General features: G+C 38.8%; 1 protein-coding gene across 1 annotated transcript in view; it reads left to right on the plus strand.

The window, feature by feature from the left end:
- Nucleotides 1-8911: 8911 nt before the first annotated feature.
- The window catches only part of PDE3A (phosphodiesterase 3A), a 297919-nt gene continuing 280535 nt past the window's right edge, over nucleotides 8912-26295 (plus strand). Inside the window, exon 1 of the mRNA XM_068560951.1 lies at nucleotides 8912-9880. Within this exon, the coding sequence (XP_068417052.1) occupies nucleotides 8912-9880 (969 nt within the window). The remainder of the gene's footprint in view (nucleotides 9881-26295) is intronic.

A 26295-nucleotide genomic window follows, 5' to 3' on the forward strand; every position in this document is an offset into this window, starting at 1 on the left:
ACCCCTTACTGGGAATGCTGTTTTACCTAGGGGCCCCTTGTTTTTGACTAAAGTACACAATGAAAGAATCATTACACAGAATGAGAGAGCTGCCTCTTGTTGCAACCTATGTTTTTAAATTCTGGGGGTTTAAGGGACTGGTATCTAGAATATAAAAGAACACTTGCAACAGTATGTCCATCAATGGAATATTATTCAGCCATCAAAAAGAGCACTGATACCTGCTACAACATGGATTAACCTTGAAAACATGCTAAGTGAAAGAAGTCAGACACAAAAGGCCACAGATTATATAATTTCATTTATATGAAATGTTCAGAACAGGCAAATCCATAGAGATGGAAAGTAGATTAGCAGGTGTGGGGATTGTGGTGGGGAGTGGAGAATGAGGAGTGGCTACAAATGGGAATAGAGTTTCTTTTGGGGGTTCTGAAAATATTCTGGAATTAGATGGCATTGATGATTGCACAACTTTGTGAATGCACTGAAAACATCTGAACTGTGCACTTTAAAGAGGTAAATTTTATGATATGTGAATTATACTCCAATTAAAAATTAAAAAGTAGTGGGACTTCCCATCTTTGGAAATTTTCAAGCTGTTAGAATTTTGATTAGGTGAGAGACAGATGGTGACCTCTAAATTTTCTTAGATTCAGATTATATTAGAGAATACGTTATGGCAATTAATAACAAGCCCTGGAATCAAGAATCAGGAGATTTGGGTTCTGTTGTCATTGATGTTTCATTAGCTCGAGAAGATCTCAGCCTCTCTGGGTCTCGGTTCCCTTTTGTGTAAAATAGGGATAATAATATAAGCTTCACAAACAACACATACATTGTGAAGATTAATATGGATTACTTTAAAAGCTGCAGAGCACAATATAGATGTTGTATTAGGATATTTCCAGAATTACATAATTTAATCTTTTTATGAATGAGTTTTGGTTCCAATTTATAGTTTCATTCTATTTTTAAATATGCTTTCTCCTTAGGTTGGTTGTAAAGGAAAAGAGCAGTGGGTGATGCATTATTCAGTGAAGATTTTCAATTAGTAAATTATCTCTATTCTTTCTTTTTATCTCTTCTTCCATCAATTGCCTAATTCTAGACATTTGGCTGATTATAACTTTCCTCCGAAACGATAAGGAAGCTCAAAATGCTTTATTAACCTTTAAAAACACTGGTAGATTTCATGTAAAATAGGATTAATTTTATAGACCAAAGATGTTTCTGGGCTGTATATAAATTTTGTCCTGGCATCCTACTATCACATGTACAAAAAGTAATAGTTTGGGTGCTATTATAACTTCTGAGGGTAAAGTAAAAACTAACTTTAAAATTCAGTGGTATTGGAATATCAAAAGAAATAGCCTGTACTTACATTTTCCTTTCTATCAAGCAACCCTCAAATTTTTCTCTATAAATATTCTCTAACTGAAAACACAAATCATCCTGAAGTTCTAAATTTTAGAATGGTCTGCACATCAGTGGCAGCTGTAGAACTGAGGTATTTGCTCACGAAGTCAGAAAGAGCTCAGTCTTGGACCATTTATCAGTAATTGACTTGGCAGGCACTGTATTTTCTGCCTTCTAACTCTCCCCCCAAAAGAAGATTTTTTTTTGTCATACTGTTACATATTCCTTTTACATTTTAGTAAAATTCATTCCTCTTCATAAAATAGGATTTGAGGTGTTCCTTTAACAGAAAAGCTCATTTTTGTAGATTATAGTAAATATGGGCTGTAATTCACTCGTGAAGATGATGTTACTGAAAATTCCTGCCACCTCTTCCCCTATTACATGCTCTCTGCCCACCCTTTGCCCCAACAAAAAAATTTTTAATTTCTTTGATTTTTCACACTGTTATTGTATGGCTCTATTCAGAGTCCAGTGGAAGAGAATTTTTATTTCATTTTTAAATTAAAGTGAATGATCTTAAAGAATAAGACAAGAGTAAATCTTTATTACTCTCAGGCTTTTGCCAACATATTGCTTATATTTTGAGATTTGGATTATTATTATTATTATTAATTTATTTATTTTTGGCTGTGTTGGGTCTTAGTTGCTGCACGTGGGCTTTCTCTAGTTGCGGCGAGCGGGGGCCACCCCTTGCTGTGGCACGCGGGCTTCTCACTGCAGTGGCCTCTCTGCGGAGCATGGGCTGTAGGTGCGTGGGCTTCAGTAGCTGTGGCACGCAGGCTCAGTAGTTGTGGCTTGTGGGCTCCAGAGCGCAGGCTCAGTAGTTGTGGTGCACTGGCTTAGTTGCTCCGCGGCATGCGGGATCTTCCTGGACCAGGGCTCGAACCCGTGTTCCCTGCATTGGCAGGCGGATTCTTAACCACTGCGCCACCAGGGAAGCCCGAGATTAGGATTATTTTAAAAGTAATTATTACTGAACAGAAAGCAGTTCACATTCAGTCCTTTCCTTCCTCCACCACTTACCTGCACAAATACAACTGAAAATTACTACTTACAAAGATAGCTCTGAGATATCACAAGATTTTGAATCACCACAGAAAGATTCAAGTAAATGTGTTTTGCTGACGGTGCTAAAGCAGAGAAGTGGAATAATCCATTTTAATAAAACTCTTTAAAATAATAATATAAACAATCTTAAAGCTCTTATTACTCATAATATCCATAATATTTTGCTATCTGTAAAAAAAACAGATATACAGTAAATGCATTCACACTCTTTTGTTTGACTCATGTGCTCTGTACCCTGTGAGTTCCTTCTTCCTTAGTAACCTTGTAATCCACTGGGATTGAGACTCGGAGGGTGCAAAGAATTCTGTAAAGCAAAGCATGTCTTCACTTTTGAATAGAACATCGCCTTTTGATATATACGTATATGAGACTATTAAGTGAAAAGTATGCTGATTTCACACACACACAATTTATCATTATTTGTAAGACTTTAACAGAATATATATCTGTATTTTTACAGAATAGTTCACTTTTCAAAGAGTAACAACACTTGCAAGTCCAGAGGAGAGAGTTACTGATGTTACTGATGTTATCAATCGGAGTAACGGATGTGGATGCGACGGAGAACACATCAATGTATGGTAGGAAATATTTGGATTCTAGGCCCGATCATGATCACATCTATTTTATAAATCAGACTTAGTGTGTATCATTTCCAAATTTTTGAACTAGACAAAGATCATGCATTTGTGTTGCAGACCAACTGAGGGAATTTATGGGGAAGTGATAAAGAACTATGACTTGTAGTTGGCAAGCTACTAAGGTCTTGGGATTTACACTATGTTTATTTTAACAGCCTTCATAAAGAATACGGTTGAATTACACATTTTATTAGTGAGTCAAATACTAGATGTCTCAAAAATTCCCATTTAAAGTGCCAAAGGTTAGAGGTGTACCTGAGATTATAATCTCTCAGGCTCCAGGCCTGAAGACTTTATCTGCAAAAAGCTTTGTCCCTTTAATCCAACGTGACAACAAAATGTTATCGTTTTCTGCATAACAAAATGTTCTTGTTTTCTGCATGTGCTACCAAGTGAACAGGTTTCGAATCCCTGTACCTAAAGCACTCTGATTTCCTTAACGATTTGTTTAGATAGGGTAGAGCCAGCCTTTAACACCCAAAATGTGATGTCAGGAAGGCCAACTCTCAGACGATGGGGAAGCAGAGGACACATAAGCCGAAGTGAAGCTTCCTGGTGGTTTACTGCTATAGACAATCTGACTCTGTGAATAACAGCTTTGTGGATGCAACCTGTTCTTGCATCTTGCTTTTACTCTTTAGGGTTTTTATACTAGTTCACAACTGTATATCCAAAGCTGTTACTTAAATTCTTTGGGAATTAAAAAGAGGGGCAGCATTCCACAGAGGGGGAGGGAGACAATGCAGCCCCAAATGCAAGTTTTCTACATTTTTTCCCTGACTAGATGTGGAATAGTTAGTGTTAATAAGGTCTATCTTACCAAAATGTGTAATGTTCTTTAACTTAAATTCAACCCCTCAAGTAGTGTTAATTGGAATAGTTAGAGGCTATCTCATAGATGATGATGTGAGCTATGACTTTTTGGCAGTAATTTATATTCAGACATCTCCTAATTCTGGATTTCTCAGCTGACTTGCTAACCAAATGCATATATTTAAATGGCTTTTCCCCTGTGCCTGCCAGAAAACTGTTGTAGATAATGCACATTTCATCTGAGAAGCAATACAAAGTTTTCAGAACATTGACTATTACCTATTTCTCTTATAAATGAGTAACTTATCTAGCAATTTTTTAAAAAGCAACTTTCTGTGAAAAGCGCTGCTTGCATGATTTTGCCTGTGGGTTCAATCTGGGCAACCACCTCTTCAATTGCAGATTTTGAGGCATCTGCCCACTTGAGCAATTATATGTAAAAATATACACAGATTGTCTTTAACAGTAACAATGAACAAGAAAACAAATAAATGAACAAGACCATTTTGTGTAGGGATAAGTGCTACAGATATAATGAGACAGGGCTGTGTGAGAGTGAATGAAAAACGTGTGCGTGCAAATGGAGTCCCAAGACTTTTTGATAAGACTGTTGGGGAAAAGCCTCTGTAAACAGGTAATATTTGAGGTGAGAACTGATGGAGCAGAAAGACCCAGCTATGCGAAAATCTGTAGATTCTAAGGTCCTGATTTGACATGATAAAGAACAGAAAGATGGCTTGAGGGTGAGGGAGGCACTTTCCATCAGAAGCCACTAGCCACGTGAGGCTATTAAAATTTAAATTAAAATAAAATAAAATACCCAAACTCAGTTCCTCAGTGGCACTAGCCATGTTTCAAGGGCTCAACAGCCACGCATGGCTAGAGGCTACCATATTTGAAGTGCAGAGTACGTTTCCATTGTAGAAGAACTTTCTAATAGACAGTGTTGCATAGTAAAGTAGAACTGGAATAGGACGAGAAGTCACAGAGGGTGGCTTGGAAAGATCCTTGCAGGCTGTTGGGGGACTTTAGGTCATGCAGGTGTGATGGGAAGCCTTTGGACAGTTTTAAGGAGGGAGCGACATCATAGGATTCACATTTGAAAACCATCACTCTGGCTGTCGTGTAGAAAATGAGTGGTAGGAGGGCAACACCCTCCTCCAGGAAAGTTATTGCAATTGTCCAGGCCAGGGATGATGATGGGTCCTGGGTTGGTCATTATAAGAGGAATGGTGAAAAGTGGATAGATTCCGGTTGTATTTTAGAGAAAGAATCAAGTGGACTTGCTAATAGACTGGAGCTAGAGCAAGGCAAACAGAGGAAGGAATGGAGGGCAATACCCTCCTTGGGGGGGCTGAGCAACTAGATAGGTGGTTATGTTTTATTCCTGGGGTGGGAGAGGACCAAGGAGAAATAGGTTGAGTGTGTGGGGATTGGTGGTGGAAGGGCAGGGAGGGAGCTGGAAGTTAAGAATTGTGTATTGGATAAATTATATTTTAGATACCCATTGGATTACATGCACGGAGGCCAGGTGTGTAGTGGAGAATGAGTGAACCCATACTGTGGGGTGTAAACTTTTGAATTTAACAGAATTCCCTTAATGATAACTATATTTGGCCAAATGCAAGTGATATGCAATGGGGTTAATTTCTAGATCGTCTTCACAAAGTACTAATAAAACACAATCCCTGGCTTTGGCTAAGTGGAGGGCTTTAGCAAGTCAAATTTGAATTTTTCTTTCCATTTTCCCTATTCTCTTTTTCTGTGTGTACCACATTTTCCTGATCTTTTGGCTGTGTTGTCACTTTCTTGAATTAGAACTCATCAGTCACTGTCTGCAGAAAATGGGAAGTTTCTATTTCTATGTGGTTGCTCAATGTCCGCTTTACGAGTTGGGTCTGATTTCATTTAATATGCTGCGCACAACGCTAGACGCTTCTTTCAGGTAGTAGAGAACTGCAGCTTTCTGCATCTACCTAAGACGAGTATTTTGTTGTTTTCATTTCTCTGCCTCCAGATTCTGGATGGTAATGCCAGTGAGGGGTGGAATCTACCTTCTTTCCTTTTGGTGGGACAAATAACTTTCTGGTTGTGATGTTTGTTGAGAATTGGGAGAAATCAGGATATTGCCTCTCTAATACTATTGAACACCTCAAGAATGTCATTGTTTAACATACAGATCTAGTGTTTTTGTTTTGCGGCCATTAACAAATGCCATTCTTATGTTTTTTCCGTCGCAATGTTGCTTTAATATCTACATTCCATCTCCTACATGTTCAGTTTTTATGGTGATTTATTGTTTTTTTCTAAAGAACTGAGATAACTGTGGGGGGTAGACTACAGTGAAAATGGAAATATTCTAAAATTCTCACTATTCCTTTCTTTCTAACCTTGATATATGCCCAGATTTTAAGTTTCTCATTTTAATATGGTATTTTTGATGCCAGTGGATATTAGCATGATATTCCAATCAAGGCTTTTCACTCTGAAATGTTTCAGGTAGGCGCTGGCATATGAATCATACGTCTAAAAAGGAAACTCAAAAAAGTATGTGTGCAGGCTAGGGGGCTCATTTGTCTTTGGCAAAGACATCGCTGCTCCTGTTTCTTTAATCATTAAACAGATGGTGCCCACTGCCATTGACTAGCTGCCCAACTTGTTTTGCATGTGGAAACACAGTTCTGGACATCTGATGGAGAAAAGCGGTATCATCATAGCTCCTCATATCCATTTATGCCCTAATACTAATACCTGTCCCAAACTAGAGCAGGCTGTTTCCCATGAAGCTAAGCTTAAGACTTAAGCCAACTTCTCCCCTATCCCATGATTTAGTTTTATCTCAAGTATCTCCTTTGCCTTTTCTTTATATTGCTTCATCTCTACACATAAAATACAGTGGCGTATTGAGCCAATTATCCAAATACTCCAGGCTCTAAACACACTTTAACCTGGAATGTCCAGATAATTAAGACACAATGGGATTATTATTATTATTGAGGGCAAATGGCATCTAAGGTAGCCATATTAAAAATGAACAAGAGTGGACCTATTCTTGTGTTAAGTGGAGAAAGAAACTAGCTCCCCACATTGATGGACTTTAAAAAAGTCCATTGAACAGATATTGAATTATTTCTCATAATCTGCCAAAAAAAGTTAGCTTTAAATTTTTTTCCTTCAGTTTCACAAATACTACATTCCTACAGTACATGAAATGTGTAGCCTGTAAACTTCAATAACTAGGGTCATGATTTTTTTCTCATAAGCTTTATTCATGGTAGACATAGTATTTCACAACCAGACGGTCTTCTAAGATCTTTTCTAGTGTTAACCTACCTGTTCTCACCACCCATCTCTTGAGATTTCTTTATATTACTTTCATGATTGACTGTTCGGGCTTCCTAACTTTGTACACCTTTTTGAGGCCAGGGTCACTTAATCTCAATGTAGTTTTACCATCCACCATCAACAACAACTGTTGACTATTATTCGCATGCATTTTTTTTTAAAGTAACAATTTTTCAAAAATGCTCTCCCCTCCCCCTTCTTTTTAAATAATGCTATTACGGTCTAGGTAGCTTGTTGAGATTTTCCATTATTTGGCCCAACAGAAAAGCTTGGCTTTTCTGTTGAAAACAGACCTTCCAGCAGGAGCAGTCAAGGCCTTACAATGCCACCTGAAATTGGTTTGCTGTTGTACCTGATATAACCATCTTTGAAGCACTCAGACAGTAGATGTGGCTGTCATTTTTCACGACAGTGGGAAGTCTGTTGACTCCCATCGCCTGCTAAGTATCCAAGCACAGTCCTTTTTTTCCCCAACGTCCTGGTCAGCTTGGCGTGAGGGCCAGCCGCAGACCCCCGCGCCCCCCGGATGCAACGAGCTGGGCGGTGGACGGGTCTGAGCAACCCCTTCGCCAAGGTGCTGGCTGCGCGGCCCGGCTCCGGGGAAAGGAGCGCCGGAGCTGAGAGCAGCGCCTCCTCCGGGGGAGGGGCGGGAGCTGAGCTGGGAAAGCTTTCCTAGGGAGTTGCCTTAAAGAAAGCAAGCGGGATTGCAGATCACTCCAGCTGCCTGCTTTTTATACAATTGTAACTAGTCGTCTCCACTCGCTTCCCTTCTGCAACATTGCAAATCACCACCAACCTCGAACCAAAAAAGAAGGAAAAAAAAAAAAAAAAAGAGAGGAAATCTCCTTCTCCCTTCTCACCCTCCCGTTCCTCTCACCCTCCCTTCCTCTCCAGCTCGCTCGCCCTCCCTCCTTTCCCTTGCGGCAGCCGCTCGTCTCTCGGACTGGGTCTCTCTCCGACGGGACTTAGCAACTTCGTGGTTATTTCTCAGCCCCTTTTCCATTTTCTCCACCCTTTGCCATGAACTGGACCTACGGACGCTGGGGAGGCTGTGCTTTCTGCCCCAGGGAATGGCGGTTCGCTTCCTGGGGCCGGGCCGGGGAGGATCGGCCGAGGAGAAAGAAAGAGTGATAGAGGAAGAGCTGCAGGAAGGAAGAGAAGGGGGACCTCCATCTGCCGCGGGCCCCGCGCGCAGCAGCGCCCGGGATGGCCCCGAGCTCGCCCTGCGCCCCCGGCTCCAGCAGCGGCCGCGGACCCCGCGCGCAGGACGCCTCGGGCAATCTTTAAAATCCTGAAGTCCGAAGAGACCCCGGAGGACAGAAGTCGGGGGGTGGGGGGTGGAGCGGAGAATTTTGCAAAGCTTTCCCAAGAGAGAAAAAGAGGAAGTCTGATCGTTTCAAGCTTTTCACTTGAAGGCTCCTCTCTGGAGCATCTAGCCTTCTCCAGGAGTTATTCGAAAGCTGAAACTTTCAGTGCTCGCGGGCCTGGGAGAAGAAGGAGGGATTCCGAGGGTGGGATTGGGAGGAGAGCAAGCGAGCGTGCGTGCGTGTCTGTGTGTGTGTGTGTGTGTGTGGCGGGGTGGGGGCGTCGGGGGGACCTCGGGGACTCCGCGAAGAGGGCGCACCATGGCCGTGCCGGGCGAGGCCGCCCGAGTCGGGGCCAAGCCCGGCCACGCAGAGGCGAGGCCGGCCCCCGCGGCGGGCCCGGACTGCCACCGTCGCGCGGGCCCCTCATCGCCCCGGGACCCGGGCTGCCGCGGCTGCTGGGGCGCCCTGGTGCTGCGGCCGCTCCGGCGCTCGCAGAAACTTTCCTCGGCGCTGTGCGCGGGCTCCCTGTCCTTTCTGCTGGCGTTGCTGGTGAGGCTGGTCCGCGGGGAGATCGGCTGTGACCTGGAGCGGAGTGAGGAGGCGGCGGCGGCGGCGGCGGCGGAGGAGGAGGAAGCGGCCCCGGGAGCAGAAGGGGGCGTCTTCCCGGGGCCTCGGGGAGGTGCTCCCGGGGGCGGCGCGCCGCTCGGCCCCTGGCTGCAGCCCTCGGCGCTGCTCTTCAGTCTCCTGTGTGCCTTCTTCTGGATGGGCTTGTACCTCCAGCGCGCCGGGGTGCGCCTGCCTCTGGCCGTCGCGCTGCTGGCCGCCTGCTGCGGGGGGGAAGCGCTCGTCCAGATTGGGCTGGGCGTCGGGGAGGATCACTTACTCTCGCTCCCCGCCGCGGGGGTGGTGCTCAGCTGCTTGGCCGCCGCGACATGGCTGGTACTGAGGCTGAGGCTGGGCGTCCTCATGATCGCCTTGACTAGCGCGGTCAGGACCGTGGCCCTCATTTCCCTAGAGAGGTTCAAGGTCGCCTGGAGACCTTACCTGGCGTACTTGGCCGGAGTGCTGGGGATCCTCCTGGCCAGGTACGTGGAGCAACTCTTGCCACAGTCCACGGGGGCGGCTCCGAGGGAGCATTTCGGGTCCCAGCTGATCGCTGGGACCAAGGAAGAGATCCCGGTGTTTAAGAGGAGGAGGCGGTCCAGCTCCGTGGTGTCCGCCGAGATGTCGGGCTGCAGCAGCAAGTCCCATCGGAGGACCTCCCTGCCCTGCATCCCGAGGGAACAGGTAAGCGCTGGCAGCCCCTCTCACTCACCTCTCGGGAAAACTTGAAACCCTTGGGATCCGGCACAAAGTGGAGGGAATTCGAGCGCTGGGAACAGAAAGAAAGATCGCCCAGAAAACTGCTCTAACTTCAGACTTAGTTGGAAACTAGCGGGTTTTTCTCCCCCTCTCACACAGTATTTTATAACCTGAACAACAGGAACCCGAATAAGTAATAAAACTAGATGAGCTTTGCGGGGTCTTCCACAGCTGGGCCAACTTTTTAGATCTGCTACACCTGCGTATGGCTTGCCCTCAGGCGTTCCTCCTTTAGCAGAAATGTTCGAATTAAGTTTAATTTTTTTTTTTTTTAAGCGATGGGTGATTTTTAAAACGAGGATTTTTACTAGATTTCTTTCTGTTTCTTTTTATAAAATTTTTTTCTTCTAAAGGGACAGGTAAACTTTTATGGACGTCAGTAAAAATATTTTACAGTTAAAGCAAGGCATGCTTGAAGGTGAGGTGCTGATACGCTTTCTGGTCTTGCAGTACGTTTTACTTGAAGAGACTGCGTTTGGTGGTGCCCAGTTTGTTTTTAAGTGTGATTTGGGGACATACATTATTACATGCTCATGTGTTTTGTATTATCATCATAAACTTCAATTTGGGGAACAATATGTCTGAACTTAAGAATTTGCCAGAATCATGGACTGCGCTGTTCGTATCAACTTAAGAAAACATATCTCTTGAGTATCTACATACTTAAGTGAATATTTAGAAATTCAAATGGATTTATACAGGAAACATTAATTCAGGAGAGTATTTCTAAATTGCTGGTAATATCAATCTTTCAGGGAGGAGAAGGAGGAATCTAGAATTATGAGTGAAGTTATCCCAAATAAAAGTTTAGTGAATTATGGGGACCAATTTCCTTATTATCATGAAGTGTTTTGAGACCATGGAGTATAGTTGCTATAAAGGGCATAAAAGAACAAATCCCAATTTTAAAAGCAGATTGTATCTGAGAAGGAGTACCTCAGCATTTGCCTCTCTACTCCAAGCTGATTTGACACTTGGGGGTAGGGGTGGTAGAGAGCTGCTTATGTACAGCAAGTGGAAATTTACACTTTTCCCATTTAAATTTATGCCTACCTGTGGTACTATTAGGACAACTTCAGGGAGTGAGAGAGTATCCTAAGACATACTAAGCTTTTTCTTTTTAGGTTATTCTGTGGATAATCATTTGGGTATTTCTAAGAAATAGCAGTCACCATATGGTGTGGTGGCCAGTTTGTTTCTGAAATGGAGTTGAACCCACAGAATGTGGTTGTTTGACATTATTTAGCAGAATGGATGACAGCATCATAGTCTCTGTGTTTATTTTAAAACAAATGTACTTATTTAGCTTTTCGTTTAGATAAAGCAAATATTTCTTGGGTTTAGCTTACTCTAAGAGTGAAGTTAAAAACAGGCCACTGACTGATACTCAGTTTTGGTAGAAATCTGGAAATCACCAGAATAAAGTAAGCTGTCTACTTAAGGGTAAACCAGTGAGGGGGAAAAACATTTTAATTTCTTTTTAAAGTCACCTAGAGAATGTCTTTTAAATGAAAACACTGCTAGTTTAAATATTTTGTGAACACACTTTTCTTTAACTTATAAGGAAATGTGATCTGATCATTGCAAAATTTAACCTAAATTTCTAAGTCAAATCTGTGATTTAAGCATAAATAACTTGACTCCAAATTAATGTCGTTTAGCCTCTGAAATTAAAATTTCTGAAATTTCATATTAACATTTAGAAGGTAAGGAGTTAAGGGTGGATTTAAGATAAGAAGTTGTTTAGGGGAATTAACCAGCGGTGTTAATTAGCCTGTAGATTTTTATTGGTTTTCTCTGGTTTGAATTGATAAATGGAGGATTTGAATAATCTGCAAACTTATAAGGAATTAACGGAGCTTTGCATTTTTACGTGTTTTGCTGATGACTTCTATTGAAAATGTATATTTGTAATCTATTTTGGTCAGTTTTCTTGGCTGCTATTTTTTTAAAGGCTGTGTTTATGAAGACTCTTCTAAAGTGAGAGACTATCTCTTATGGTTGATGGAAAAACAAGGTTACATTTAGCAGAAATTTACTCACTGGAAGTTTTAATGAGGACATGGGTGAGTGTGAACGTGTTACTTAAGGCTAGTTTTTATATATGACTCATTTAGGTTGTTGCTGAGCATAATTGTTGGGGGTGGGTGGGAACTAACACGCACTAGGATCTTATAAGACAGGGCAATATCTCATACGTTAGCCTCTGTGAAAAGTTCAGGAGCTATATAGTAAATGGCTTATCTGTTTTACCACAAGGAAACAAACTTCTCATTAAGGGTGCAAAGTGTACCACTGTCATCCTCATGCTTTATGAAGTCAAGAATCAAAATAATTATAAAACACATATATAACACTGGCCTGAATGCTACCTGATTAGGAGTTCTTTTCTGAAAGAACGTCTACTCTTAAGACAATCGCAGGCAACAAGTGAATTTTAAGTAGAGGTGTGAGTACATAAAACACAGAGAGGCTGGCAGAGTCCTCTTGAGAGTTTATTTGGACCTTGCTCATTATGAGGTTTAAAGGTGAGAGAATTCCAGCCTTTTCTTTTCCAGATGAATGATAGTGGCCACTTTCTTGGGAACTCTCTCTCTGCAATGACTCAATTCTAAAAGGTCAAGGAGAATAGATGATAAAATTTTCATAAGGCAAACCAAATGACAGATGGATTTCTGTCCCTCCCTTCCTCCCTCCCTCACTCCTTTTCTCCCTTCCCCAACCATACTGAAGACAGTAGATCAGCTATTACATATAGAATTGAGTTTTGCAGCATTGATCATAAAGATGGCTTCAACCAAAGAAAGGAGACATAGATCTAGTCTTCAGTCCCAGAATTAATGGGACATGGGGTGTATCTGTGAGATGCAAGTGAAGGTATCTACTTCAGGAAAGAACAAAGTTGATAACATTTGCCTGGCTTTTAGTTCAATCCTACCAGCCCAGTGTCCTCAAGATTTTGTAGATCAGTGAGTCAAACTGTACTTTTTTGGTTAAGAAGGCAGATGGTTCCATTAAGGTGTATGTATCTTTCCTGAGCAGGTGTTCACGTCCCTGAGCAGGTATCACCGTGCCTTCTGAACTCGAAGGTCCTTAGGATTTCTTGGATTATTAGATATTATGCATGATTAATAAATATGTTAGTTTTAAACATAAAATTTTAATTTAGCAGTTTTTAACACTTGGAAATTGTATTTGAAGGGATGTCTCTCTATTCTCCTCATACATCAGAGAATGCAATTGGCCAGACATTCCCCTCTAATTACTGGGACCACCATGCACATTGATTTAAGAAAGATTCCAAACCAATGCCATTTTATTATAGTTACATATTAAGAATTTAATATCTTTGCCTATGGTTTCACATAAAATAAACACAAGCCGTACGCCTCTCACTGTTAATGCAGTTTTACCACTTCATGACAAAATTCTTTGTGATGGGTACAGTATCAAGTCAGAAATGTACAGCTATATACTTCACATTGTGTAATTAAACATCAAAATAGCTTCCCAGACATAAGTCCTTACAGCTCTCAATTAAACATCTTTAGCAAGAAACATCTTTAGCAGATTTTTGTAGGAATGTAGTAGTTTTTGCAAGAGTCTAGTGGTTGGTTATCAAAAGTAGAATCACGTTTTTCATCAGTGATGTAAGAAAGGTATTTTCAAGCAAAAAAGCCAACAACAAAACAAAAATAGTGGAATATAGTAGTAGGTGTAGTTTTCAATGGTAGGCATATGGTAGGCCTTCTTACATGATTGGTAAAAAGTATAAGTTACTTGCATTTACAGTATAGATTGCTTCTGAAAATACAGAATGTATTGTCCTTTAAACTCCTAAATACATTTCAGGATAATATAACACTTCTCAAATTGAATAAGTTTCTGAAACAACCATGGGTTTTTAATTCAATTGTAGCTTCTATCACATTTCAGTAGTATAACTCTGCTCATGGTTATACAAAGAACAATATTGATTATTTATGACCTGCTGACAGAATTAAAATTAATTAATGCCAACTTTTGAAAACCCTAAAAAGGAAAAAACAAGATTTTCTCATCCCTTGGGAAAGGTGAGGGAAAAGAATTTTTTGGTGTGTAGGGACAAAATTGTGATTTTACTTTGTGAATATAGACATTTAAAGCATACTGAAAAACTGTTTTGACAGAAAGAGTCAGTGAATCTATATAAATTTACAGAGGTTGGAAGGAGGCAAACAGTAATTTTACTCTTTCTGTATTGAGCCTAAAGTGTAAAAAAGTTAAAACTGTAGAACTGAAAGAAATGCTGTGTATGCTGGGCTGTCATGTTAATTAAATAAACAACCAGAACAGTGACTCTGTGTATGAAATACATTTTGAAAAGCCTGGAGGGGAGGGGCGCAGGCAGGCAAGGGTGAGTGACACTGGCATGAAAAAACATTCATTATATCTGTAGTGACATTTGTGTGAATTTGTTGTAGCCTGTTAGGAAATACAGCTCTGAGAAGAATCTCTTCAGGATTCTACGTGAATAAAGGCCTCACCAAATTTAATTTAACTTCCCTTTTCAATAAATTCTCATTTATTATGTTGAAGTAGGATGTTTATGAGCCTCAAAATTAGAAACATGCCTATATATTACATTTTAAGATTTTCAATTAATATGGTTTGTGCCAGTAACAGCCCAGTAGAGTCTATGTAGACTTCCTTGAAAACTTGGCATATTTAATCTAGCAAAAGAATGAGTTTATTTGGGGTTTAGGGGTGGGAATTGGATTTTTCAGAAAACCTGGTTTGCATAGGGCAAGTTTCTTGAGCTTTGCGAAATTAGACATAATCCTACGTGTTTCTGGTGAATTGTTTTCATTGGCCATGTGTCTCCTATTCCATGGAGTCTCTGCCTCCCTTTTCTCTTCTGAGTGTGATATTTATAATTGTGTCTTTAAAAAAAAAACCTCAAATATATTAGATTGAAAACTCAATTTGCGTTTATTTTCTACATTCACGTTTTCAGCGAAGCTCTATCAAATAATTCAGAATGAGCCAGAAGAGTCAGACACCTCCATATTCTTGCACCTAAATCTGTGCTCTGTTAATATTCAAATGACCGTTAGATCCTTTACATAGAAATTTAAATCCTTATAGGAATTAGCTATCAGTATATACTTTTACTATTGGTAGTATTTTTTAAAGGAGTATTTTTTGTTTGCTTTTGTTTTCCGTAAGGCTTTCCTGGGGAATGGTGTTAACTTTGCACTTGAGAGTGTACATTTGCACTGTTGTCAGCGTAAGATACACAGGTTTGATCTCTGGGGGGAAAAATCTTAAAGATGTGTAGAAGTTATAGTTCAGAGAGAGATCTGTCAGATAGCAGTTGTTGAAAATATTAGTCGTACGTGTTCACCCAAAATGTACACTATTTTAAAAGATGCTATCCTTAGCTAATGTTATTCATAAAAGTTTTTGGTCGGTGAACCTATAAAAAGTCATATCAACATATCTTTGTCTATGTGTTAAGCCTTGTGCTAGAAAGCATACAGATTGCACACAGGTATGATGTAGCACCTTAGCTCTGCAGAGCTTAGAACCTAGTTAGGGTAATGAGACATCAACGTAAGAAAAGGGGAAATCACAGTAAAATATCTAAATGACCTCCTAGATAATTGTTGAAGGAATGCATACAATAGCTTAGAGCAGGTTTTAAATCTAGATCCAGATCTGTTCATCGCTTCTCTGAAATTTTATGTAAAACTTCATCTGTTCATTTTTTCTGGGGAAAAAGTTGATATTTTCACAAGGTCCTCAATACATAATGGTTAAATATAAATGTTTTATTTAGATTTTGAGCAGGTTTAGGTTTTGAAGACAAGGGAAAATTGTTTCTTTGAAGTGGAAATTATTTAGTATACACTAATAGGACTTCTGAAATACAGGTAAAACTATTATAGGATTTAGGACATGTTATACCTCAAGGTACCACAACGATGGTTCTCCTATCCTGAGGTAGTCTATGGCTGTAAGGAACTTGTAATGCGATCTTAAAATGCTTAATTCTTTGCAGGCTGTAGTTAGGAGACTAGAATTAGTCTGATTTTAGAGAAAAGGAAACTGAGGGAGAGTCCGTTAAAAGTATGTAGCAGCCCGCAGCAAAATGTTGGCTTTTATCCAATTCTCTCTTGGACTTGAATCTGCCGCTGGGGGAACAGAGTAGGAAAGGAGTAAGGCAGATCATTTTAAGCCTACATTTCATTTGTAATTTTCAACTCTAAATTCTCATTCAGAATTAGAAGATTGAGTAAAACCCATTGAGAGGACACATATCACAAAACTCTTTGGAGCCCTTACAATGAATTTTCTTGTCACCTGCCAGGCAGCCTTTAGAATGTATTATTCAGGACTTTGTCCCAGAAATGAATGCCAGTTGCATTGCAGAGTCCTACTTTGTAGACTCTTTATCTCATCAAAGAAGAGTGTGTGATGGTGGTGTAAATATTGATTTCGGTTTTCATTTTAGTTTTTCAATAAATTGATTTAAAAATGTTCAGGATTTCAGACTTCGGTTTGAAAAGTCATCTGCACATGGGTAAAGCATTTCTTTGTTAGCAAAAACAGCTGGTAGTTTTTGTTCACCTAAATTATTTTGCATGGTTTCTGTAGGAATCTGTTAAAATGTAAGTAAATAGGATGTAATATTAGAGGAAGTCATGAAGAACATTACCATTTAGAAGATGGAAAGCTATTTGGGAAAAGTCACAAATGAAACAGCTTCTGTCTGTTTGATTTGATTAGAGCTGTCATTTATTATTGAGGAATCTGAATGATTATTACAGATTTTAAGTACTGCCAGTCCTGCTAAGATAGCGATGAAGTTACTTACATGTATTCATGTTTTTTCATCCTAAGAATATGAATAGTTATAAGGCGCACACGATGTCCGTTGGTGTGTGTGTACGTGTATGTGCAAGACTTTTTCCTCTGCCAGGAAATTGCTTTGGTTGCATCAATTTAGTGGAGAAACAGTGTCACCCAGTGGCTTTGATGAAAACAGTCCTGTAAACATTATAGATAAGCGCTGTCCAATAGAAATATAACAAAGTACTGAATTTTCTATTTTCTAGTAGCCTTATAAAAAAGTAAAAAAAAAAAAAAAAAACCGAACAGGTGAAATCCATGATAATACTGTTTAATTTAATCCATTATACCCTGTCAACAGAAAATCCACATAAAAAAGCGAGGTATTTTGCTTTCTGCTTTTTGTGCTAAAGTCTAAATATGTGGTGTGTGTTTTCCACTTACAGCACCTCTCAATCTGGTGCAGCCACATTTCAAGTACTTGGTAGACACATGTGGCTAATGGCTACCTTTTGGGACATTTTTAAAGAGGTGAAGTACTTGAATACTAATGTCACCTCTACTGTTATAATGGAAAATCCATGTAGATTTAATGACATCACTTAATATACAACTGTTCACATTTGTATGTGTAGTCTTGATAGCTCATTTTTGTACCACTTACCACTCTAATAGTTGGCACGTCAGTCTGTTTTCCCTCTTTTCTTCATTTCTCATTATTGCACATATTTTAAAATATGTTGATTTTAATTGGAGCGGGAGTTTAACAGAGCCCTTAAATAAGGAAGCCTTTTGTTAACTTGATTTGTAACACAGAATCAGGATTTCCAGCTAATTATGAATTTGCCTTTGGAAGTGTGGTTAGTTAACAGGGATGGCTTATATATACAGTGTGAGCACGTGATCAGCCGTGTTCATGGTGATTAGTCTGTAATTGGGTTATCTAATGTCTCTTTAGAAATGAAAGTGCTTATGTTTGTAATGCAGGTCGTTATCTTGGTAACTTAGGAAACTAAAGCCGCAAACCGGCTAGTAGCTTTAATGGATGAAAATTCTAACAGTGTCTGTAAAGGGCTGATGATTCTTCACTATTGCTTATGTAAACACCACTCTCATGGATATACAAAAGGAAAATGCTTCCATTTTGTGTACAGAGAGGACTGGAGATTTTGATAGTGTGGAATTTCTAAACTAGGAATTGAGATTAGGTGGCTTTTGAAGCTCTGTGTGATTTCAAACTGCCAGGTAAACTCAAAAAAATGTACAGATGGAAAGGAAGAACTTTTAAATGTCACCTTCCTTCCATCTCCTTTCCCCAAGCTCTATGAATTCATAACTGTAGTCATAGTTCCAATATTGCATCGAGAAGTGATCAGAAAACAACTTTTAAATATAGCATGTTCCTTTATATACACAGATGTATAGAATTATTTTTTAAAGTATGCATTCATTTTGCGTATATTGGTTTATATCTGTGTGATGTTTATCATGACTCTTGATTTATAAATCAAAACTTATAAATGACTTTATGATGACTTTTGATTCATAAATTTCTCCCTTTTAAAGCAAGATCTATTATTTATCTTTGCATTAGAGAATCAAAATAGTGAGATACATAGGTTTTTACATATCATTTAGGAAATAATCTAGAAAGAGCAAAGGTAATAGAATCTAGATATACAAAGAAGCACATTTGTCTAAAATGAAATAATGTGGACTCAATCTCACTCCTGGTGAAGCTGGATTAATTTAGACTTCTTGAAGTAGCTGGCGGGAGAATAAAATGCCATAGTAATCATAACTGTTACTTGAAAGAGTTTGTATTTGAATGTAACTAGTCATTTGCCCTGGCTAATTTTGAAATTGCTTTAAATTAATGTAGAGGTTGGTCTTGTAATTTTTTTTTTGGCCAGTCTTCTCTTCTGACAATGTACTGTATGTGTGTGTATGTATATATTTTTTTCCAAGAAACGCATTTTATTTCATGTTTTTTTTTAACATAATAGATTCTTCTCAGTCAGAGTGTGTTTAAAAATGTAAGGAATGCCTTCCTATCCCCTACACCCCGCAGTACCTTGTCAGAATATTGAAATAATTTTATGCAAGAAGCTTGTGGTTTTGATTTAATAGGATTTTTTTAAAATTTATTTAATTTATTTTTTTATTTTTGGCTGTGTTGGGTCTTCGTTGTGGTGAGCGGGCTTCTCGTTGCAGTGGCTTCTCCTATTGCGGAGCACGGCGCGGGGGCTTCGGTAGTTGTGGCGCATGGGCCTAGTTGCTCCGCGGCATGCGGGACCTGCCCGGGCCAGGGCTCGAACTCGTGTCCCCTGCATTGGCAGGCGGATTCCTAACCACTGCGCCACCAGGGACGCCCCTTAATTGGATTTTAATAGAAATTTTCCACCTTCTGAAGTAAGTTGAAATAACTGAATATTTATGCTATGTCTGTGGCAGGTGTTTCCTCCTCTTCAGGTATAATCCACTTAAATAAACCTAATGGAAGTTGGAAGTCATAGCAGTATTATTTGGGGGGGAATGTTTTATTTTGTGGTGAGTCCTGTGAAGTCAGCCTCCTTTGGACATTGTTAAACTAGCTTGAGCACAGAGAAAGGAAATCGTTCTTATTTTTAAACCAAGTATTTTAGAGGATGGAATTAACAGGTCCACTTAGGAAATGGTCTTCAGGAGGCAGTGCTTGTCCTTGTGATATGAAACATCCCCTTGTTTGGGAGTCAGTATTTTGGGGTCCCGACTCAGCAACAGTCTCCCAGGAAGTTGGGAGAGGCACCCTGAGTTGCCTAGGCTTCCTTGAACATTTGCTTTCTAGGCTCAAGAACTGAAGAAGTCAGATTCACATCACAACGGTTCTCATTATAAAAGGAATCAACCTTTTTGGCCTCCTTGTGTCAGCCATAAGTATTTGCTTTAGAAAATTTCAGCCCAGTGCCTTGCTTGTGGTAGGCGCTAACTGGCGGAATAAATGGATAGAAAAGAAAGAAATGATTTTAATCTGAAATATTTATCCCCCTAATCTCCTGAGATTGAGCTAGTGATTAAACCCATTGAAGTAAACTTCTATAGAGAGAAGAAAAGAAATAGCCTATTCACTAGTCTGTGAACTTACATTTTTAATGTTTGTACTTTTATTACTTTAAAAATATTCTCTGCCATGTGTCAGATAAGGGGCTGAATTTGCCTGTGCCTTTCATGGTAGGAAATCCCACGTTCAGCATGAGTCCTAGATATTTATTTTTAGCTCACTTCCAACTGAAAATAACCAAAGCCACCACCAAGATCACTAGGGTGTGAACTTTAGAAAGATCTCTGAAATTAGGGCACATTTTTCAGAAAAATAAAAATTCAAGTCTTTTTCATGTGCAACTAATACATTAATTGAGAAAGAATCAACTTTGACGTTATTTGTTCCCGTCTGTCACTTTCTACAAAGTGTTGGCAGGTGTTCAGCTACATCTTTTTACAGTCAGTCTGTGTCCTTATTAGAGGTTCTTACTGAATTGCTGCGTTTTCTGAAAAGTCTAATGTAAAGTAAATACTATCTCTTTTTTTAATCTTTTAATTTGCCGTTACAAGATATAATTTGAGCCTGTTGCTTCCAGAGATGACTCTGTGAAATTAGCTTATTTCACATGTCATCCAACTGTAGCACTAGTCCAATTGTGCTGAATAATCTAGAAGTTTGGTAGCATAATTTCAGAGTCCAGAGGAATTTAAAAGTCAACAGTTCACAAGGTTTTATTGAAGTGACAGGTTTAAGTTTATCCAGTCAATTTTTTTTTGGGGGGGGGGGTCCATCTAGTTTTTAATAGAACTTGACTTGTTAAAATAGAAAGTTTTAAGTCAAATAAGAATATTTTGTTGCTGTAGTTATAATTCTTAATAGAGATATTGTCATCTCCTCTCACTGAAATCAGACATCTCTCTTCTGAGTATGTTAGGCAGATTATCATGCCTTTAAATAAACTAGGAGTACAGTTTAGAAATAAAAGTTATTTCCAACTTTGTTTTCTGGGAATAAGTTTCTTTTAGTTTGTGGATGTCAAATGATCTCATAGATAGATCTTTTAGAAAGGCTGCCATTACTGAATACTTTGAGAGTTTGAGATATCTTTGAATATATTATTTTTAAAAAATCTGAATGTTGTTTCTCTTTGAAAACATAAATTACAAACTGAGAATTTAGTTATAAATTAATTCACCTTTTGAAATAAGCAAGGTATATTCTTTTGGTAAAGGAGCCATTACTAAATTTATTTGATATCTTTGTCAAATGTAAAATTAAAAAATTTAGGAGCAAAACCTTCCGCTCTATTCTCATTTTGAGACAGGAAGCTAACTGTATGTCTTTACCATTTGAAGAGTGTCTGTTTTTCCTCTTAATGACTTGTTTTGGCTACATTGAAATTGTTTTTGCTAGATAAACAGGACCTAAATTATAGCACAGTTATTAAGGCAGTAGCCTCATTTTGTCCACTTCTCATTCCTTTTTACTTGAATAATAATGGGATTAGCTCTTCTTCACCCCTTCGGAGAATGACAACGAGAGCTTTTAAATCTTTTCAGTGGAACTTCTGTAAGCCATTAACTAGTCCTCAATGAAAAGTGTGAGAATTCGGTTGGGAATGTTGGATCCAGATATAACTGAACACTGATAAAGTAAATTATCTAAAAAATAAAGTGGCATTCAGAAATGGAAACTGCCCACAATAAATAAGTGAAAGAAATGAATGCTAGTATTTTGCTTGTGCAGAAAGAAGACTAGATCAAAATCAAAAGAATTCTTCAGTTTAAAAAACATATACTTATTGTATGGTCTTTGGGGGACATAATGTTGGTGCCCTTAAAATCTAGAACTCCTTATGATTTGGAAAGAGGAGACCCTGCGGGCATCACTCCTGGACTCTGGGCGGGAAGTCCAGCCGTGCGTTGGCTTAGGATCTGTGCTTAGACCAAAAACACTTCGATCATTTTTCAGAGGTCATAATGCTATTCCTGAACTTTCCTGACATTCATTACTTTCCAAGTCGTCGATTCTTACTTTTTAGTTCTTTAGTGCATTTATCACTTTGACTTGTAAATGTACCGTTAGGGCAGTCTTGTGTGAACTTTTACCTCTTATGTGACCTGGTTGATGAAAAATGCCAGCAAGTAAATATATCTTATTTAAGATCGACTCTCTCTATTTCACATTGATTCTTTGTTACCTTCTAAGTTTTTCAATATGCCTGGATTCTTATCTTCTTTTTCCCTGGGGCTAATTAATCTTATGTAATTATTATAATGCCATATTAATCAAACTCTTGTTTATGAATTCTAACAGTAAATGCCTCTGATTAGTAGATTAATAGACTTCCTTCAGATGCTTTCAGAATTTGTAGACGGCCTGACCTCACCTACTTATCATTACACATTATCTGGCCCTTTCTAAATAGAGCTGCTATATGTCTTCAATGCTACAGTTCTCGAATTTTAGTGTGAACAAAAGTGATCTGGGAAGCCTATTAAAATGCAAATTCCTAGGTCCTAAGGTCAGATACTCTGATTTAGTTATGAGCAGGGTCCAGAAATCGAGTTTTAGAGCGTTTTGGTTGCCTCAGAGAAGAAACACAGGACTATAAACTTCTGTCTACTAAAACTAGACAGAAAGTTGGGACTTTTGCAATCTGATTAAGCAAATAGTTAAAAAGTACTTGGCTTGGTATCATGGGGAAAACTTGTTTATTTATGTAAACACACACGTATATGTACATACGTAGACACACAGATTATTGTTAATCAACCTACGACATTCATAAAATTTTCACTTTGATTTCCCCATTGAGGATACCTCAGAGAAGTTATTTGACACTCTGCAGATCAACTTCTTCTTCTGTGAGAAAGGAGTAACAATTTCTTCACTTATCTCATGCTGTTACAAAGCTTAAATAAAAATATATTGCCCTACAAATGTTAAGTAGAAAGAGTATGTGCAATGGACAGACAGGCTGAGGCTTTATAATGTAAAGTTCCTTCAACTTTCTGAACTTGTATAATCCTATCTGTAACATAGGAATACTACAGCCTATTTCTTAAAGTGTGAAGATTAAATTAATAGAAATAATGGACATTGGTTCTTGTCAAACATTCTGCCCACCCCCGCCCCGCCCCGCCCCGCCCCGTGACTGAACAAGAATATTCCTACCCATTAGGGCCATGTCATTGAAGGCTGTTGGTAAATGTCAGAAAGTATAATGCAAAACAATGCAAACAATTTTGCATTTGATAAAAAAAATAGACTTGCAGGTCTACAAAAGATGCAGGTTTTCTTAAATGATATTAGACGGTTGCTTAAATTACAGTTAAATTACAGAAGAGCCTGGAGATTCGGACAAGCTAACAGTGGAAAAAGATTTGACAAAGATGGTGACAGGTGCTTCAGAAGAAAAAGATGTGAGTGACAAAGGATGAAGGGGGATATTTAGGAAAATTGATGGATTTGAACGTGTTTGTAAAAATAGCTGATGACTCCTTCGAGTCAGTTGTGCAATCATGTATCGTATAACCCCATTGGCAACTTGCTTTGTGCTCTTGCTGCCATTATACGCCATATTTTGTTTTGAGAAACAAAGTTATTTCTCAAAATTTTTAGCTTAAATTTTTGTGGTGACTTTCTAGTCATACCCTTCTTTTTTGCTCGTTACTTGCCAATGAGACCATTATTCTCAAATAACAGGGACTTCCTGCTTATAATCTATGGAAAGCAGCTAGTTCAGTGCTAGTTCAGCAGTGGCCCTCAGTGAGTGTTGATTTCACCACATTAGAATATTCCTGTAGCTACTCCCTCTTTTTACCAGCTTCCACAGGGCCTCAACACTCAGACCACTTTTCTTCCAGATTTTCCCACCCATTGAATGATTTTTGAGTCTTGAGTGAGGTGGTTGTTTTGGATTGACCTCCACAGGAGCAGGAATCCTGTATCATCTCACTCTACCACCATTGGTTTCAATTTAGAAATTCTGCTTGGGGTAATCATGTTATTCTCCAACTTGATCAAAGGAAGTTTTTTGGTTTTCACTTCTGTGATACAGGAGGAGATGTCAGAAAGGTGATGAGGAGGGCCAGTAGATCAATAGGCTGTGGGGGTAATTGCAAGACTGGTGCTCCAAGCAGAATGGGAAGCCATTCATTGAAGGGTTAAGTGAAGAAAGGATGTGATCAAACTTACATTCAGTAGGATCTCTGAAGCAATCTGTGCTGAGTGAAAATAGGTGGTAGGATGGAAGAAGGGAGATCAGTTAGAAGACTATTGCAGTAATCCAGGGAGGATTGGGAATGATACCAGGAGGTAGTGTTAGACAGAAGATTGTAAATATCTATTGAAGGCAATGCCACCAAGATTGGTATTGACTGGCTGATCTCTTGGAAGGTAGGGAGAGAGTTCCTTTAATGTTTTCTCTTTTATTTAGGGGCCTAATATTAAGCATTTCTTGCTTTAAAAAAATCTGATTGGGTTGACCTTTTTTTTTTTCTTCTCCTTTTCAATTTTACCTTCTGTCTTTGCCTTTCAGAGGATGTTCAAATGGTGAGCGTTTCCAGAAAACCATCAGATCTCCTTATGTTGAAACTCTAATCAAGTATCTTAAACTCTTCATAAAGTATTAGTTTGCTAGGTTTTATAACATTTGGTCTGATAAAAGTTAGTTTTGAAATTTTATTCTCATATAAATATCTTTTAAAGTTTAAAATAAATTTGTATAAAATATAATTTTAACACATTTAAGTGTCATCCTCACGCTCTCTCTTTTAAACAGATACCTTTATAACTCATGCTATGATATCCTAAGGTTTAATATGGCAAACAATTAGACCTTTCAAAGAAAATGCAAGGCTTTCTCTTTTTATTAGTCTTTCAATAGTCTGACAAACCCCATTTTTATCTAGCCATGTTGACAGTATTTCCCAGACCTTCCTATAGAGGAAATGCTTCTATTTTGTTTTCATATTAACTCAGACCATTTGTCAACCTACAGAGCACTTCAGTGATAGGTGCTATATAAATATTTAAATTACGATAGCTTGATTGCACCGTAACTTTTCAGAGTTTGCTTAACTCTACACTGTGGCTAGTATCTGATTATGAAATATTTTCCATGCTGCTTGGAAGCCACAAAAGATAAGGAATTTTCAAGCCTGTGGAATGAAGAGTTTTTAATCACATGGGAAAATATTTTGATGAATTGAGAGGGAAATCGGGAAATAAAATGGAGTATATGGCATGCTTTCACTTCAACAATCAAATGCATAGCAGAAAGGAAAGCAGTCAAAATGTTTGTTGTTGTTTGGTTGAGGGTATCGTGGGTGAGTTTTGTTTATTTTTCTATTCTGTGGAGTCTACGTTTTCAACCCTGCATACTTCTTTTATAATCAGAAAAACAAAACTTTATAAAGAAATGTAGTCATTTGACATTGTTCCCCTGCGTATGTTCACAGAGTGCTTTGAGGGCCACTTACCCAGTACTAGTTGTTGGACTTGCAGACATGGAAATAGGAACTCCAGGTGGTTTTATGATTATGACTGGTAATGTGATGTTCAGTACTGGGTAAAACATGTTCAGAAGTATAGTCCATGTGCATTCCCAATTCTTCACCCAGGTGGCTGGAAAGGTGTAAGTTTCTTATAAGATTGGAGGTTCAATTGGTATGTGATCCTGCAAAATGGGTCCCTGTAATTATAGATGGGCATACACACAATTTTTGCAACTTTACCTGAAAGTAAGGTTTTATGAAAAAATACACACACATGTGTGCTGAAATATGTACACATGTACTGAAACATGCTTCAATTTTCACAAAGGATTTTGGGCCTATTTTTGTCTAAAAGGTGGAAACAAAACTAATCATGACTGTGATATGTTGAGATGAACATGAAAATGAATTGGGTTCTATAAGGAGGGAAAATTCTTTTTTTTTTTTTTTAATTAATTAATTAATTAATTTATTTTTGGCTGCCTTGGGTCTTTGTTGCTGCGCGCGGGCTTTTCTCTAGTTGCGGCGAGCAGGGGCTACACTTCGTTGCAGTGCGCAGGCTTCTCATTATGGTGGCTTCTCTTGTTGTCCCCTGCATTGGCAGGCAGATTCTTAACCACTGCGCCACCAGGGAAGCCCAAGGAGGGGAAATTCTTTATAAAACATATATAAGCAGAGTATTGAGCCTACCTTGCTGATTATTAGACCAGTAAAGTTGCAAATAAAAACCAACTTCATAATGATTGTTTTTCAAAGTAATAAATATTAAAAAGTTTTTTTTTTGGCTTGAAAGAAGTCTGTGTGCCAAAATACTTGTTAATGTATAGTATGATTTTTCTAATAGTTTATGCATAGTCTATAAATAAAGTATAAGCATTTTAATTTTAGGATAGTTTAAAATTTTATCCATAACTCATATGCAGACATATAATGAGTTGCTTCTGTATTTTGCTTTTTCTGCATCTGAGCTACTCTGTGTATGA

The sequence above is a fragment of the Eschrichtius robustus genome, chromosome 13 (assembly GCF_028021215.1).
Source record: "Eschrichtius robustus isolate mEscRob2 chromosome 13, mEscRob2.pri, whole genome shotgun sequence".
Taxonomy (NCBI): domain Eukaryota; kingdom Metazoa; phylum Chordata; class Mammalia; order Artiodactyla; family Eschrichtiidae; genus Eschrichtius; species Eschrichtius robustus.